The sequence below is a fragment of the Amblyomma maculatum genome, chromosome 10 (assembly GCF_055883805.1).
Source record: "Amblyomma maculatum isolate TAMU_Amacu chromosome 10, ASM5588380v1, whole genome shotgun sequence".
In the NCBI taxonomy this organism is placed as follows: Eukaryota; Metazoa; Arthropoda; class Arachnida; order Ixodida; family Ixodidae; genus Amblyomma; species Amblyomma maculatum.
In genome coordinates, this window is record NC_139353.1 from 34,915,267 (window position 1) to 34,932,427 (window position 17,161).

Below are 17,161 nucleotides of genomic sequence, written 5' to 3' on the forward strand. Positions count from 1 at the left end.
ATCACAAAAAGTAAGTGCTTTCAAAAAGTAAGGGATTTACAGCACCAATCAAAACATCTTTTGATTGCATTCAAGAAAAAACTAATGTTTGGCCACAACACACAAAATTCTTTAAGCACTGACACTCAACTTTTTTTTTTTTTCAGTCTGTTACTGACAGAAGTACATCCCTAGCTCAATAATGAGTGAAATATGTATATAACTTCATATAATTTGCAGGCAATTTATAAACTTGAAACTATTTTGCACCACTTAGCTTGCTTCAAGAGCTTACGTAAAAATTACTCCCTTTGAAGTGCAATGGTATAGAAAACAAGCATGCCTCTTTTTGTTTTGAAATCCCACCTCATAATATCACCTTGGTTTTGCAACCAAATGTTTATCGCTTATTCAGTTCTTCTGCTGAATAAAAAAACTTGGCTTGTTTGCAACAGACAAGGCACAACAAAAAGTGAGGAGGAGACAAGGAGACAGCAAGAGCCCCACTGCAGTGGCTTTGTGGTTGAGGCATTTGATAATGCTGACCACAAGGACAAGGCACGAACCATCAGCCCAATATTGGCACTACGTAGGCGATGCACCGGCCCTATGCTGGGCCGGGCACTGCCAACACAGTACCAATATTTGGTCAATGGATTTCAGCGCACGTCAGGAACCCCTGGTCATCAAAATTATTTGGCATCTTCCCTTACAACCTCCCTCATGGCCGATGTCATTTTAGCATGTCAAGCTCCGTGATGCCAAGCGATGCCAGATAGCAAGGAAAGGACTTTCGAGTGCTGCATCCTATGCCATTCTTTTGATGTATTTTTGTCCTCTTTGCACCACTCATTATGTTTAGGTCTCCTATATTACTCCCTTTAACAATTTCATGGCATAGTATTATTTTGCCATGCTATATCCTGTGCATTAAATTTATATACCATGATTTATCAGTGATTTCTTCATCTAACTTTTATTTTTTTTATTATGGAGTCAACACCCTTACTGTAGAAAGCAAAATATCGATCATGGATAAATGAGTTCTGGTATAATAAGAATTTGAAAAATTCCCTCCTCAACATATTGTGCATAATGTGCAGAATTCTACTGGTAAGGGTAGTAAGCGTTACGCGGTGTTTAACATCACAAAAGTGCTGCAGGCTACGGAGGACACCACAGTGAAGTGCTCGAGACTAATTTAGGCCATGCAGAGTCCTTCAGCATGCACTGACACAGCACAGCAAATGGGCATTTTTGCATAGTGCCTCCATCAAAAAGTGGCCGCCGTGGCCCTGTTCAACCTCGTCCCTTAGGATCAGCTTATGGCAAATGCCACGGCTACTCAACTACCATGGCGAACGTGCAGTGAGGAATTCCGGGTGGCCTGAACACTCTCCCACATCAATGTGGGTGATAAAAATGCAGCAGCCGCCGGTGCGTACGTGCTTTAAGTTGAGCACTACCTGCTCTCGCACTGCAACACCATAAGCATTAGACACAGTGCAAGGTTTGGGTGGTGAATTACTTGAAGATAAAACCTGTCAGTTGTAAACAGATTTTTGACCGTCACTGTTTGCGCAATAGTACGAATGTAATTTTTGTGAACGCGCACGAGACTGGGGTTCGGCATTTTAAGTTTGCGTCGTTATCAAAAGTACCACTACCTCCCAAACCTCAAATCATTTAACTGGTGAAAACTCCGGAACCAGCTTTGCTGCTACAGAACCGAAAGTGGTGCCAACATCAAGTTCCGGAGTTTCCACCATGACTCAAGGTTAGGAAGGTAGCGATACTTTCGATAATGATGCGAATCCATAATACGGACCTGGTCCCACAGAGATTCTACATCAAACAAAGCAATGACAAGCTGACAGAACTGCAGACAAGACCAATAAATAAGCAAACAACAAAGGAACCCACCTGGGTTGTGGTGGTGGCAGTAGAGGCTGTGACAACGCTGCCATTGGCAAGGTGACCAGTGTCCTGCAGAGAGGGTGCGCTGGGACCCGAGATGCCATTACAGACACTGGACACCGAGGCCAGGCGGAGGAGCCTCTTGTTGCGGCGGCACTGCTCGCCAATCTCCAGGAGGAGCTTCCGCTGGTCCTGCACGCTGTCCTGGGTGTCCTGCGCGTGCAAACACGCGACACACCGCCATCGATTTGTAATTAAGGCTACCACAAAAGCCACCTTTCGTGATCCTCGAAAAGCAGATTGGGTACTGTGAATGAGGAATTCTCCAACTTTTAAAATTCCCAGCAGCTGAAATGTGGTTGGAAATTATTGCAAAACATCATGGACAAACAGATACACAAGAAGACAAACACAGCACCCAGGTGTCAATGTTTTTGTACCTCCATTTCAGGTGTTACTGTAGAGCAGCTAGATCAGCTTCTAGTTTCTACTGGTGCCAAAACAAATATGAATATATCAAATCAAAGCACATCGAAGTTCGACAGAAATGCGCCACACAGATACAGGTTGAAATTGAGATAAATAAAAAGAAAAGCTACAATGGCTTGGCCATGTAATGGGATGAGCAAGATCTACATCAGATCAGAGAAAGAAGAGTAAGATTGAAGGTCCATGAAAAGAAAGAAAAAAAGATAAATCTTGAAGAAGCAAATATGACAGAGCAGAAAAAATCGTCAAACCCAAAAGCACTGAAAAGAACAGGCAGATGGAGGAAGAAATTGGAAACGGTGTATACATATAAAAATGAAACAATGCACAACTCGTCAACGGTGCATGTCTCGTGCTGCACATACGTTCAGCTTCGCAAATAAACCCGAACACTGCCGAAAGACAGTTCTACAGGCATCCCTGGTCCGATGCTTCCATGCAGTTTAGGCATGTTCACATGTCTTTTTTGTCCCACTACTGCAAGAAGTCAGAACTTCTAATTATCAACTGTTTCCAAACAATGCAGACATATTGTGAACAAAGTAATATATTAGTAGCAGTAGCAGTATTTATTTGGTCACCCACATTCAAACACTGCAGCTGACATGAGGTAAGCCAAGCACTTTTGGTCTAAAAGATGGGGGAAGGGAGTGGGGGATGAATTGTCAAAACCGAATGGCCACAGGGCATTCCTGAAGACAAAGGGCCAAATTGGCGCATAGTTTGAGGCAGTTTTAGCATGCACAAAGTGCTGAGTATATTTTAAGACGAAAGCCTATGTCAGTCTGAGCAGTCTGAGTAGAACTTGATCAAGGAGTCTAGTGCATGTGCAGATGGGTGCGGAGAGAGTCAATAACGTTCTCGTTCTTACAGAGGTTGCCACAATGGTCGGAGGTGTGTTCTCTGCACTGAATAGCTTCCGTCTTGGATGGTGGGCTTGGCCAGGGGATTGCAAAGGGTCCAGGTTAACATACTATGGTATAGCTACATTACCAGCTCATTTGCCTGCCCTCTCAATCGGGCAGGAGCCAGCCAGATCCAAACAGAGAGAGGTGCAGGGAACAGACTGAACTGCATCTGTTAATTTTTCACTGAGTATATGGATGGAAAGCAGCCATGCTGAAGGGCTCAACTTAGGTTCAGCTTCAAAGTAAAGATACTTTTTTTGCACAGAGTAGTTTACTCTATGGTTTCAGCTTTATTTATGCCATAGGAGAATCACTTCACATATGAACACCCCTTGCCTCTCGTCGTTGACCATTCTTATTCGGGTGTAGAAGACTTCTAGTAGTATGACATTGTCTCTACGTCGAACTCCGGGGCACACCGCCGTCACAACACTGAACTTTCTGTCCTAGCAACTCGCTGTTGTTGTTCGCCTCTACCAACTACAGAGTTATCTATCTTCTTCTTTTTTCTCTCCGTCTTTTTCTTCTTCTTCTTCTCCTTCTTCTGCTTCTTTTTTTCTTTTTTTTCTTCTTCTTTCTTCACTCTTCAGACAGGCACGGCGAAATGGCAAGACTGTGGCCAATGTAGTTCTCTCTATACAATTATTTTGCGCCACCCTCGCACGTCTCCACACACCATCATACATTAGATCCGACCATGTATATGAGTGAGGCTATAACGTGTCTCTGTTCATTTCACTCAGTATTCCCACGTGAAAATAAGTGGAGGCTCGAGCCGGAAATTTGCACTTCCAAATGGAGTGGCTCAATGCCCATTTCCAGTTCTTGCTGGAAATGAAAGTTATCCAGCTAAAGCAGGCTGAAAGTAGAATGTCCCGCTCTGGAAGCAAGAAATATTCCAGTTGGGCTCGATTTCCAGTTTCGCAACCCAGCTAGAAATGCTTCCCCTCTGGAAATGCATAGTTTCCAGCTACAAAAGGGTACAATTTCCAGTTCCATATAATCTAGCAGGAAATGAAAAAAAAATATGCTTCGTATATTCTACTCAATGATACACAATTCAAAATATTGGTTGCTAAGATGAAAACTTTTCAGAGCGTTTGACTCGGCATGATCGAGTAAACAGTCCAACAGCAAAATAACCCAACGATCAATACAAAAAACGTTGCTCAACAAAAGAATGCTTGCTGCTGCAAATGATGGCAGTCGAAAGGAGTCCTGTGGCAGCTGGAACTTGAAATGGCCCTGAGTGATGCCATGCATGCATGGTCACACTACTATGCTTTCAAACCAATTCAATCTTGTAGAGTTTGAACTAAACAGGCAGCGGTACAACACAGTAGCAATTGTACAAGAAGAGTCTGAAGGAGTTCTCAGCAAAGGAACCTTTGCTGACCTTTCTCGATATTTAAAGAGAAGATTACGCACTGTTCAAAGTCACAGATGAAGACGACTTAGAGTTGTTAAAACAAGAGAACAGCAGTGGTTATGTTCCCGACATCTACATCACTGACTCCTAGCACAGATAATCACAATCAGCCCCTGGCTCCATGCACTTTACCTTTTCACTGTGCTAAGCTTTTACTGCACAGCAACGTTTCACAGCCTACCAAGCCTACCACTGTGCTCAGTTGTGGAGAGCATCCAACTTATGAACTCACTCTCTATGCCTGTCATTTATTTTCTGCAGATGGCTCCATTTGCTTTAGGAATACCATACTGTACAACTAGTGCTGAGAGTTTCTAGTCAGGTGCTGCTGGCTAGTGCATTTTATTAAATAACATTGCGCAAGCCTCGACTGCCTGAGCACCAGAAGATAAACGAGAGGAGAAAACATTGTGGGAGCAAGGGCATGCCCACAATTCCTGCTGCTGAAGTGAATGTCATCTGCTCTGCTTCCCTAATTAATGTGAATCGGCTCCATCCAATCACTGGCTGTTAATCATCAGAACCCCAAGAAGCTGCAACTAAGTGTTTTTATCCGGAGCATATTGGGTGCGAGCACCCCAACCGGAGTGACTGGTGCTAGCATCGACCTAGGAAAGCAAGTGGAACCCCGTGACTCCTCTTACTGCTGCTGAAGCAGACGCCCGATTGAATTTGGGCGTCTTAAAAGCTAACAGTCGTGCTTATTTCTGTAGCTTTGCTAGATAACGAGTGCCAGCATTGCACTTTTTAAACTTGCACTGTTGCTCAGGTTGCTGGTGTTTATGCTGAGTCTGTTACGGCTCTGTACACAGATGTAAGTGAAGAAACCCAGTGCAAGCTCTCACTGCTACCCGAAAAAGAAGCTCATGGAATTTTCCTTAATCAAGATCTGAATTGGAAAAGAAGCAAGTGGTCATTCTCATGTGTGCAGCAGATATTTCAGCGAGCAATATTTCGTTCCTGGAGTTCGCACTAAACAGTTCAGTGGGCAGCAGAAAGAATGGCGCACATGTTTTAATTTGCGCTTATCACTTGTGAAAGTAACGAAGACGTATTGCTGGCAGGACGGATAATATTCCGGCTTCTCATGAAGCAGTACCCTTCTAGAGAAAAGAAGAATCGAGCAAAAGTCAGAAGGTCTCAAATTCTTCTCAATGGATGCGTTGACACGGAAGTTTCACTGAAGTGAACCAGAAGAGCTTGCCGCCATGGGCAGTGGTGTGCACGATTGTTGTCTCAGCTTCTCCGGTGCTTTAGTAATTTCGAATGACAGAGCATGTGAATAAACAAGAGATAGAGCATTACATGCATGTTGTGATGTGCTGAGGTATGCGTCAACAAAACTACTTTGCGCGGGGAAAACAAATATCCGCCCGAACCAAGCATGCCAATCATAGTAGCCGGTGCACAAGGTTTCGCTGTGTAAAACGCACTTCTTCAAATTTGGCATAAAAATTAATCCACGTCTTCCCCACAGTCCAACTTGTCTGCTCTACTAGGTGAATTCAAGGGAGCAGGCGAACGGGTGCCACTTCCGCCAGCACTACTTGAAGGCGCTCAGTATCTGTCGGGCACCTGACAGGTATGCTGCTCTTGCAGAGGAATCTTATTACCTGGATTCAGTGATTGCATACCTCTGACTGGCTGTGTGACAGTTTGTTTTTTTTCCTGAACAGCAGCTGCAGTGCTGCAGCTGGTGCACGTCGTCGTCGCAGTAGTTAATACTCACCAACTTCGATAACTCTGATTTGGTGAAGTGCTTACTTGCCGAATGTGTGGGTCTAATACCTCTAATTAGACTTATAAAGGCCCAGACCGAGATGTATATTAAATAAATAAATTAACATAATACTAACACGCAACTAAACTGCCTAGGAAAGCATCCTACAGCAGCCGTTCAACATGCATTATCCCACTTAGTTTGTCACGCGATAGCTTCCGCGAGGTGGCGCCACGGTATGTTCTCGTGCACAATAGTGTGGATGATAGAGAAAAGAGTATACTATATGTGATAAACACTGCAGCATAAATAACATTTGCAATTGTTATTCATAAAAAAGTTAAATGCTAAAGGACCTTCCTTATTGGCAGATTAATAGGGGGTGATAACTCACTAGCATCCATCGAAGCTCAGCATATGCCTACAAAGCAAGCTAAACGGCTCTCAGAGAAACTTGATCGTCGAAGAAAAATCTGTTCCGATACGAGGTTCGAACCCGGAACCACTGTCTACTAGAGCCAGCTGCTCTACTGAGATAATGCTGAAGACTAGCAGATCAGATGACATGGTGACAGCAAACTAACCAAGAACTCGAAGTAGACATGCAGCAAACACAGTTAACCAACCAACAGATCAATAATCCTCGTGAGTACACTCGCGAGGTTGTTCCAAGTCTGGTATACTTGGCTTCACTGGTCTCGCACCAACTTTAGAGAACTTCAAGGAACTTTAGTCTGCCCGTCCTTTCGGACAGCAAGATGTCAAGCGCCACCAAGAGCACGTCGTCACGTGGCCTCACCTTTTCGGAGTTCACTTGGTCCAGGTCTAGCCGTGTGACGCTCTTGCTCAGCTTGAGTGACTGGACCAGAGCCATGAGTCCCCCGACGCCAATTTTGTTCTCCCGGAGGTCCAGCCTCACAATGATCTGGCTGTCGGCGATGAACTCGGCCAAGGCGATGGCACCTGCGAGGCACATGCACAGTCTCCAGTAAGCGCAACGAGCGTACAGCTGCATCGACATGATTACCACACTCGAACCACAAATCGGCTAGTTTAGTTGAAAACAGAGCTTTCATATGAGCTAAGGAAAGATTCAAAAACGAAATGTAGGTATCGCCATCGAAGACTCCTTTCATAGGCAGACTCTGATGACATTGACCTGTCTTGTAAATGCACACACCCGAGGCTAGAACACATTTCCATCCACTGCCACACAGCGACCGCAGAGCCCCCAATTCTGCTGGCATCGTCATCTATGCCCTGAGCTTGTAGCGAGCAGTGGGAACACAAATATTCCTGACTGCTGCTGGAGAAGCATCAACAGATTCGTGAAATGCCAAATTTTGGTGAGAACAAGTGGAAGGAAATGTGGTCACTACGCCTTTCAAGTATCGCTGAAGACGGTTGGACGTTGGCCGCCACAAACAGGGTGCCACGTTGCAATCACAGGAGGGCCACTCGTGTCAAAAATGCTTATTAAATATAAAAAAGCCCAATAAATGAAGCGCACTTGTGATCATCACGAGCCCGTTTCGTGGATGAGGTGCGCACATCAACCCCAATTTTTGGGTGCAGATCACAGAGGTCCTGCGACACCGTCATTCACTTAAAAACCGGGGTAGGCCGCCCTTTTCCAGCGGGGACATCATGAGTTTGTACTGGCTGGCAGGACAATTCCAATTTCCTCTGTGACAAATGCATCTATAAATGTAAACATACCTAGAGAGAGAGCGGAACAGTCAATATATATGGAAAACTATTGTATGGAATTGTCTTTGGTGTGCATGCATCTAAAGGATTTGTCCCTATCAACAAATTGAACAGTGAGCTATCAGTGCTTTCTATAGCTTCATAACAGCAAATGAAAAAAAGAAAGAAAACCCCAGCTCAGTACAAAGAACATGCCGAGGTGCATGTGTGGGGGCATGAGTAAATGGAGCAGGCTATTGAAGTATGCAACATTTTTCATGCGTTCACCAATTGAAACTGGCAGCTGCGGTGTGTGCAGGTTAGCAGTGGATGCCAGTGCGCTCTCTGATTTCATTTCATTTCATTTATTTGTCCCTTAAAGGCCCGAAGGCATTACATAAGGGGGGGCATACATACAGGTTGGAGGGTAGTAGCAGAGAACACAAAAGAAAGAAAAGGGGGAAAAATACACGGGGTACCAAAAAAAGTGTAAAATAATATACAAACTAAAAGCAAGAAATAAACATACAAAAAGAAAACAAGGAACAGTTGGCACTTCGGTGTCGCAGTATGAATATGTTTATGAGAAGTGATTAGCCAGTTTCTCACGGAAAAGGCGGCGATCGGAGCATGTAATTACGTTGTCGGGAAGGCCATTCCAGAGCACTATGGCGTCGGGAAAAAATGAATTGCTCATTGCGGAGGTGCGGGTTTTAATGCGTGCGATTGGGTTACTGTGGTTTAGGCGGGATGACGTACGTGGGGGTGGCTGCAGCAACAAATGTCTTGGTGAGCGATAAAAGAAAGAGTGAAAGAGGCATAGCCGGGAAATAACACGACGAGTTGCTAGTGTTTGAAGGCCGAGGGATCGTTTTAGTAATGTTACGCTGGTATTTCTTGAGTACTGCGATGTAATAAAACGGGCGGCGCGATTTTGAATGGCTTCAAGGTCTGAGATGAGATACGATTGTGATGGATTCCAGACAGATGACGCGTACTCCAATTTAGGACGTACGAATGTTATGTATGCCAACTTTTTTACTTCAGGTGATGCAGATTTTAGATTGCGCCGGAGAAAACCAAGTGTGCGTGATGCTTTGGAACAGATGGCCTGAATGTGTGTTGTCCATGACAGCGATGATGTGATGTGTACTCTGTAGGGCTCGTGGCGCGCCGCGCATTTGAAGGCCGCGCCACTTCCCAATGCTCCCTGCGCGCGTGCCTGTTTCCCTCTCCCCGCTCGCGCGGGGATAACCGGTCCCGCGCGAGGGGGCTATAAAAGAAGGCACGCGCCGCCGTCGCGCTCTTCTTGGTCCCTGGCGCTTCCTGATCCCTGGCTCGTCGCTCCCGCTTCCCTCCCGGCTCTCCACGGAAACGACCCGCAGCCACCCGGACGACAAGATCCCTGTGAGATTAAATATGTTTGTTATACGGCCCACTGTGTGTTTGTCGTGCGCATCCCTCGGGCAGAGGAATCGCCCACAACTCCTAGGTATTTATAAGATGATGTTCTCGTGACGGCGACCGATTTTATGTTGTAAGTGCTATCAATAACTGTGTTTTTGCGGGAGACTGATATGTATTGGCATTTATTTAGATTAAGAGGCACGTGCCATTTGTTACACCACGCTGAGATAGTGGTTAGATCCTGTTGAAGAGCGGCAATGGCGCTAGCGCCGTGGATGGGGCTGTAAATTACGCAGTCATCTGCGAATAAACGTAGCGTTGATTTTATGTTGATCGGTAGGTCGTTGATGTAGATGAGGAATAAAAGAGGTGATAAGCCTGCACCTTGAGGTACGCCAGATGTTACGTCGGAAAAAGCTGAGCGACAGTTATTAACACAGGTGAACTGCTTACGTCCTTTAAGGAACTGCTCTAGCCAGGAGAGCAAGGTTTGTGGAATGCCGAGCGATGACAACTTAAAAAGAAGAAGATTATGGGAAACAAGATCAAATGCTTTTGAAAAGTCGAGAAAGACAGCGTCGTTCTGGACAAGGTTATCTAAGTATTGTAGAATGTCGTGGGTGAATTCGGCGAGCTGGGTCTCACATGACAGCTGCTTCCGGAAGCCGTGTTGATTCGGATAGAAAAAGTTCATTGATTCTAGGTGGGTCATAAGATTGGAAAAAATAATGTGCTCAAGTAGTTTAGACGGTATACTAGTGAGGGAAATGGGACAATAGTTGTTAGGGCACGTGCGGTCATCCGCTTTAAATATGGGTGTAATTTGGGCTTTTTTCCAATCGTCAGGGACAACCCCGGTATCTAAGGATTGCGTAAAAATTAGATGAAGTACCTGGCTAGACAATGAAATGGTATTTTTTAGTAGCTTGCTGTTAATTTGATAGCAGCCGGCAGATGTAGATATTTTCAGTGAGGCAATAAGCTTTGATACACCATCAGGGTTAATTTCGATTTTAGGCATTTCTGAGAGTGAGATTTCTGGAATGTGTTCATTAGCAGTAACGTTAGCAGCGGAAAAAACTGACGTAAAGTAATTGTTGAGCGCGGTCGCACAGTCATAGTTTTTGATTGGTTCTCCATCAGCATCTAGGAGTTGTACATGGCGATCTTGTGGTTTATTAGATAGCATGCGCCAGAATTTGTGGGGTTAGAGTGAAGGATTGATAGTAAATCTTGAGAGTAAAACTTATCTTTAGTACTTGTCAGTTCTGTGGTATACTGTTGGGCGCACAAGCGATATTTTTCCCATGCTAAGGGACTATTTTGAAGTTTTGCTGTTCGATACAGGCGCTTATTTTTGCCAAGGAGAGACTTGAGGCGTTTGTTAAACCATTGATTCTTGGTATCTGATTTAATAAGTAGTGTTGGAACGTGCTTACTTTCCAAATGTAGTAGGGCGTCTTTGTACAAATTCCAGTTCGAGTTAGGTGTGCGATTTAGATAGGTGCAACGAAAGTTGTGGAAAAATTTTTCAAGATCATTGTTCATAGCATCAAAATCAGCCCTTTTGTAGTCTTTTATCAGTTTGCTGGTTGGTGATTTCTTCTTTAAAGGTAGCGTCATAGAGATGTGAACAAGGTTGTGGTCGCTTAATCCAGGAAGGACAGTAATGGATTTTACGTCGTCCGGTTGACTTGTGAGCAAGAGATCTAGGATGTTGTCTCCTCTCGTTGGACTTGTTATCACTTGCTGAAGGTTAAAGTCAAGGGTTAGTTCTAGAAAAAGTTTCTGTTCGTTTGCAGGTGTCGAACTTAGTGTCGAGAGCAATGGCCAGTTAATTTGTGGGTAATTGAAATCACCAAACAGAAACATGAGTGCTTTGGGATACTCATTCCTCATAATCGTTAATTCATGGCGTAGGGAATCGGCGAATGATACGTGACTGTCTGGGGGTCTATAGCAGACACCGAACACTAGCTTTCCGGAGGCGTTGTGAAGGCATACCCAGATCATTTCTAGGATATTATCATGCCGGATAATCGAGGACTGCAGAGTGTTATGAACGGCTATTAGAACTCCTCCCCCTTTTCGGTTAGTGCGATCTTTGCCGTATGTGGTGAAATGGAAGTCTAAAGGGAACAATTCGTGGTCTTCTATCTCTGGGTGCAGCCAAGTTTCTGTGAGTATGACCATGTCGGCGTCTGTGACTTCAATGAAACTGTGAACCTGATGGCGTTTAGGTAGAATACTCCGTATATTAGTAAAAGCGATGTTGATGAGTGCGGGTAAATGACGATTGCTTGGCGAAATCGGTTCATGCAGTTCAGTAGAGTGTCACTTGGCTTGCTCTGAGGCCTGCTGTGTATTGTCCTGTGCTCTTTTTATCTTAAAATAAAAAGGTGTAGGGAAGGCGCATTAAATTGGGAAAGCTTGCTCCATTAACCTATGTCCATGCCTCTACATACGCAGAGGTTCAACCAAGTCCCTGCCACAACACAGATGTGCTATATTACTATATAGTTATGCATGACACTGGCAGTGATGCCCTCGTCAGTGCAACCTCTCCTTGGTCTCAGCGTCGTCTGCTACTGACCGATTAGGAACTGTGCTAGGCAATTCATAAAAACTAATTACACAGACTGCAAGAACATGAGGTTTTCATCACATCCACTACAAAAAGTTCTATTGTATTCTCTGGAACCACAGAGACAAGAATGTTGGAAACAGATCTGGCTGCTTTCACTTTTTGCATCACTCTGCTATCAAATGAAATGGAGAGGGAACCTACCAGGCCATCACCTTTCAGCTCTCTTCCAGTCCCTAGATTGAGGAGAAGTTTCTCTAGTAGGTGCTTTCTCTGTTTGGCATCCTATGCACTGATAATTCTCTATGTAGTCTAAAGTACACATACAAAAATGGCACAGCATAAAGCTGTTGAACAGCTGTGACCTTAATTTGTTGGATCGTCAGGCAGCTCTTTACCTTCAAGACTTCAACCCGGTGATCATCTATGCGTCCACCTGAAGCCAAAAGCATGCGTTGCATGGATCTTGCCCTGTCTATGAATGTCATATACACATGTTGTCAGCAGCTGTCTGTATCTCACTAGTAATTCTGAATCTGTAGTACGTGATCAGTGTATGCCCAGATTCTGGTTGCCTTGCCAGGCATGCAAATAACAATAAGTCTATGAGTTGCTGCCCTCAGGCAGTGCAACAACTCATAAATGTCCAAGCAAGACTGAACAGAAAACCACTCCTTGCCTAATGTGTTACTATATGTGGCCTGCCGTAGTCGCATTTCAAACTTCAAGCTTGGTTGATTTGATTATACATTGTTTCAAGTATGAATACCTTGAGTGGACGTTAAACGAATGTACATGAAGCCAGTCAGCTGCCTTTTTTTTTGTTTGTTTGTTTTTTCTTTCTTTGCCATCAGCGCCATGCTGTGATTTTCACGCTCACTGAGCAATTGCATAGCAAAATCGTTGTCGGCTTCTTCCGTTCACAAAGGTCCCCGTAGAAAGTGCTTTGGTTAGGTTAGGTGGATGGATATGAGATTAGAAGCACAGTGAAACTTCACTTGAACGAACTTCAAGGGACCTTGGGAAAAAGTCTGCTGGAGTGAAAGTTTGCTGAACTGAAATAAGTGCGTGGAAGATTATTTGCATTAGCTTCAAGCAATACTGTGTGTTCAAATCATATCTCAACCCATTTATTTGTCACTGCGCTCGTTTGCAATGAAGAATGCAGTAACCTTTTGCAGCAAATTTGATCTTAGGACTTCAGTGGTTAGCTTGACCTCAGTCACTGAGTTCAAGCTGTCGTGAACACTGTGTGGCACAAGGGTCTGCTGGGCAGCAAAGGTCTTCAGTTCCTCCAAGCAGATCAGTGCTTCAGCAGATCATGGTTAACCAGCATGCAGACGTACGCCTTTCTTGGAGCTAAAAGGCCTAGTAGGGATGAAGCTCTGGCTATGGCTGTGGAGCCAATTAAGCGTGCAAAACCAGCTATGCATTTTGCTGGCTACAAGCTTACTTAGACATCCAATTCAGTTTGAAGCTAAAATGGCCACTTTTTCTCACGCAGTAATGAAGTGTAGTTGTTAAAGTGAAAGTATATGCAACAAAAAGTGCGAGTTGTGACTCCTGAAGTTTTCAGTATGACCTGGAAGCCACAGGATGATGCTGCAGAAAATATTCGTAGAACTGATACAGTGAAATCTCGTTACTACAAATGCCACATTAACAAATTTTTTAAATTAACGAATTTTTAAGAATCCCCAGCAGATTTGCTATGTTTTCAATGCAAAACTGTTTCAGAATTACGAATTTCAAAATAGTGTATATTTCAGAATAATGAACATATTTTATTTCTTCTTCTATAATTTTGGAACATCAGTATTACGAATTCGGCTAAAATTAACAGTGCCGCAGCTTGCAACTCTCGCGTGAAACAGAAACCGTTGTTTCTGTGTGTATGGTCCATGGGCTGTAGCTGTCATCATCAGCACATCTAGTACCAGCTCCTAGAGCCACCACGAAGCTATGGTTTATTACGCAGTAGCCAGCAGGCCTAGCCACTTGCGTTTTTTTTCTTGGGTGGTACGCGGGCCGGTCGTTTGTGCGTTCGAGCGTGCTGAAAGTTTTTTTCTTTTATATGCCGCGGATTATCTTATTGCAAAGTTTGTGCGAGAGCGACGATATTAGCCAGCGAAGTGCCAAGAAGATATGAACACAGCTGCTTTCACTGCAAGAAATCGACGCAGGGAAAAAGTGATTCGGCCTCTACAGACAGGTAGCATTGCCTCGACCGCCGCAATCATTTTGAAAGACCGAGACAAGATTTTGAAACTCCAGATTTTCAACCTCCAGGGAGCATTGAAGATGAGATCATATCAAACTCTTATGTTTCTTTTTCTTTTTCTTTTTTTTTTTGCACATGGTCGAAGTTCGTACTTTCATCGCTCAGTGCAATCACGCATGCGACGAGGTGTTCCGCAAAGTGGAAGGTGTATGTGCTGTAGTGGTGTAATGTAGTGCACGGTAGTGTTTGCTGCACGTGGCAGAAGAAAATAATTGATTGCTTCAAATAAATCAGCTTTGGAGTTAGTGCAACATTTTCATTTGAGGTTTTGCTTGTCTACACGTGTGCCCACTGCCAAGGTACGTCATTTGCATGCCTAGGTTTGACCACTGGCTTATAATCGCAAATTTTTCATTACAATGATATTTAAAATAATGAATGATTTTTTGCGGTCCCGCAGGATTTGTTATATAGAGATTTGACTGTATAAGCAATACGCTGAATTTCATTAATATGAAGGGCATTTGCTCAGTGTTACATGAAGCTTCAGTGGGGGATTTAAAAAGTTCGTACAACTGAATACTTCGTTTAAACGATGTTCATTCAAGTGACATTCTACTGTATGAGGGGATTACGTGCACGCAGCTGGCATAAGACTGGCTTAATTAAAGAAATATTTCGGGAGATAAGTAGCCAGGCTGATGGTGGCGAAGTGGATTTGGAACTGGTGATGCCTTGGTGACCAACCAGTGATAAATGTGTACCGGCATCTACACCCAGCGGACCGCACAATGTGGACAGTCTACTTACTGTATGAAAATGAAGAGAGCTTACACTGTGCTCTATTCACGAGCACGAAGTGCTCTGTAGAGTTGTGCTAAAGGAAAACACTCCTTGAAAAAACTTCAGGAGACCCTGACATAATGCTCGGTTAGGCGAAAGTTTACTGAAATAAATGAAGCATCATGCAGCCACTATAAACTTCATAAACTGGAGTAAATTTCAAATATTCAAATAGTTCTCAATGGCATTTACTTGGCAATGCTGTAAATTTTACACAGATGCGCATCATGAGTTCTATATATGCAAGTTATGAAAAATTTGCAGGACCTTCTGGGTGGGTAGTTCTAATGAGCTTGCGTCAGTGCATTAACACGCATGCCAATAACTTAACTATGCGTTTCTTTGCCAATGTATAGATCATATGGAATTCACTTTTGCAGAAGACCTCTCAAAAGGGCTCCTCGAGTCTGTAATGTCAACGTGTTCCTTTGCTGATTGGTTTTATTTTTGTAGACTGAGTGCAATAAAAATTTAGACTGAAGAAGCACTCAGCATGTGCATTCACCATTCAGTGTAGCGATTTGTAGTTTGTGCTCATTGTCCTCAATTCTGCATGTGAGGTCACACAGTGCTCTGCCTTAAAAACAATATTTTTCTAAATTTAAAGAAATTATACAGGTAACTGGGAATAAGGCGAACTGTTGAAGGCTTGCATTTTGTACAGCAGATTAAGACACAGCTAGAGATGGCACAAAATCAATGGGGGTGATAGAGAGAGAGTAAAATTTATAATTCTGTAAAAGTGTATGGAACTGACCAAAAACATCTAAAACAAGAATAGATATGTTCTAGACAAGACGGTTTCAAGACGTCTACTAGCATAGCATTAGGACAGCTATAGCAAATTTAGCTACAGCTAGAAGCAATGGTATAAGAAAGGTATTGAAATATTCTAGGCAAGAAGTTTTCAGGACTTCTACTAGAGTAGCAATAGCATAGCTATAGCAGAGCTACAGGAAGGCTTGTAGCTGTTGGGCCTAGAAAACGTCTCAACTGATACTTATTTTAGGAGTCCTCATTTCTTTGCTTAGACTAGATGCCAATTGGCTCTTTTTGTGTTTCAACTTCAACTTCATCAAGAACTACAACTTCCTCAACAACTTCAACTACAACCTCATCACCCAGCATGCGAGCTTTATAGTTGTGTATATTGAGAGAACAGACTATACAGAAGGACCAACCCTCGCAGGTGATCTTCGTGTTCTGCAGGCCCAGGTTGCAGAGTGACTTGTTCCGCATGAGTGACTCGCGCAGAACAAGCAGTCCATCGTCCCCAATGCCATTGTGGCCGAGGTTGAGGGTAATCAGAGACTTCGTGGCAACCTGCGCACAGCAGCGAGCGTACGCAGGAATCAGAACAGGTGCAGAAAAGAATGGCAGCCTAAGTTGTTCCCCATCTTGAATTATTTCAATGCTCTGGATGAGCTTTGCCTCGCTCTTTGCAGGAGTTTCGTTAAATGCACTCGTTTAAGCTATCTGAAGGTGTAATTCTGAAGTTCCGCACTAAGAAAAGCACCAGTTTAATTCAATGACTTAAACCTTGGCAACAAGTGGCAGTGCTCAAGTTCGTTGTCGCATTTCTTTAAATACTTGCAAATGGACCAACATGCGCATGCACAAACAGTTCTGTGAGCAAACCATCGGTTTGCACCAACGTGGTAAACAGTGAAATGCTCACTTTGCTGCTGCTTAGCAAGTCATTAAACTAGCAGAAGTTTAAGGGATTGGTGAATTCTTCCACTAAAGTGATAATTTCATCACATCAAGGAAATGTTACACTCAGTGATGTCCACAGTAGATCACTCTGACGATTAAAAGTTGACCTTCCCGTGTACTAATAATCAATTGGATCGCCGTTCTCTCATCATATTCAATGTGCAATAAAAGGAAAAGCATGATCTGCGCAGTGTCCTGAGCACACAAGAATCGTTTGCAATCATGTACAACTAAAGGAAGGAAAAAAAAAATTCACAGA

At 43.7% G+C, this 17,161-nt stretch overlaps 1 protein-coding gene across 2 annotated transcripts in view; it reads right to left on the minus strand.

Moving 5' to 3' along the window:
- The window catches only part of LOC146176135 (uncharacterized), a 350,013-nt gene that overhangs the window by 13,880 nt on the left and 318,972 nt on the right, over positions 1-17,161 (minus strand). For both annotated transcript variants that reach the window (XR_014701499.1, XM_084582463.1), the window contains exons 9-11: positions 16,368-16,509; positions 7,242-7,405; positions 1,903-2,109 (exon numbers count right to left, since the gene is read on the minus strand). Coding sequence is in view for 1 of the 2 variants with exons in the window: in XM_084582463.1 (XP_084438589.1) it covers positions 1,903-2,109; positions 7,242-7,405; positions 16,368-16,509 (513 nt within the window). In the remaining variant the exon portion in view is untranslated. The remainder of the gene's footprint in view (positions 1-1,902; positions 2,110-7,241; positions 7,406-16,367; positions 16,510-17,161) is intronic.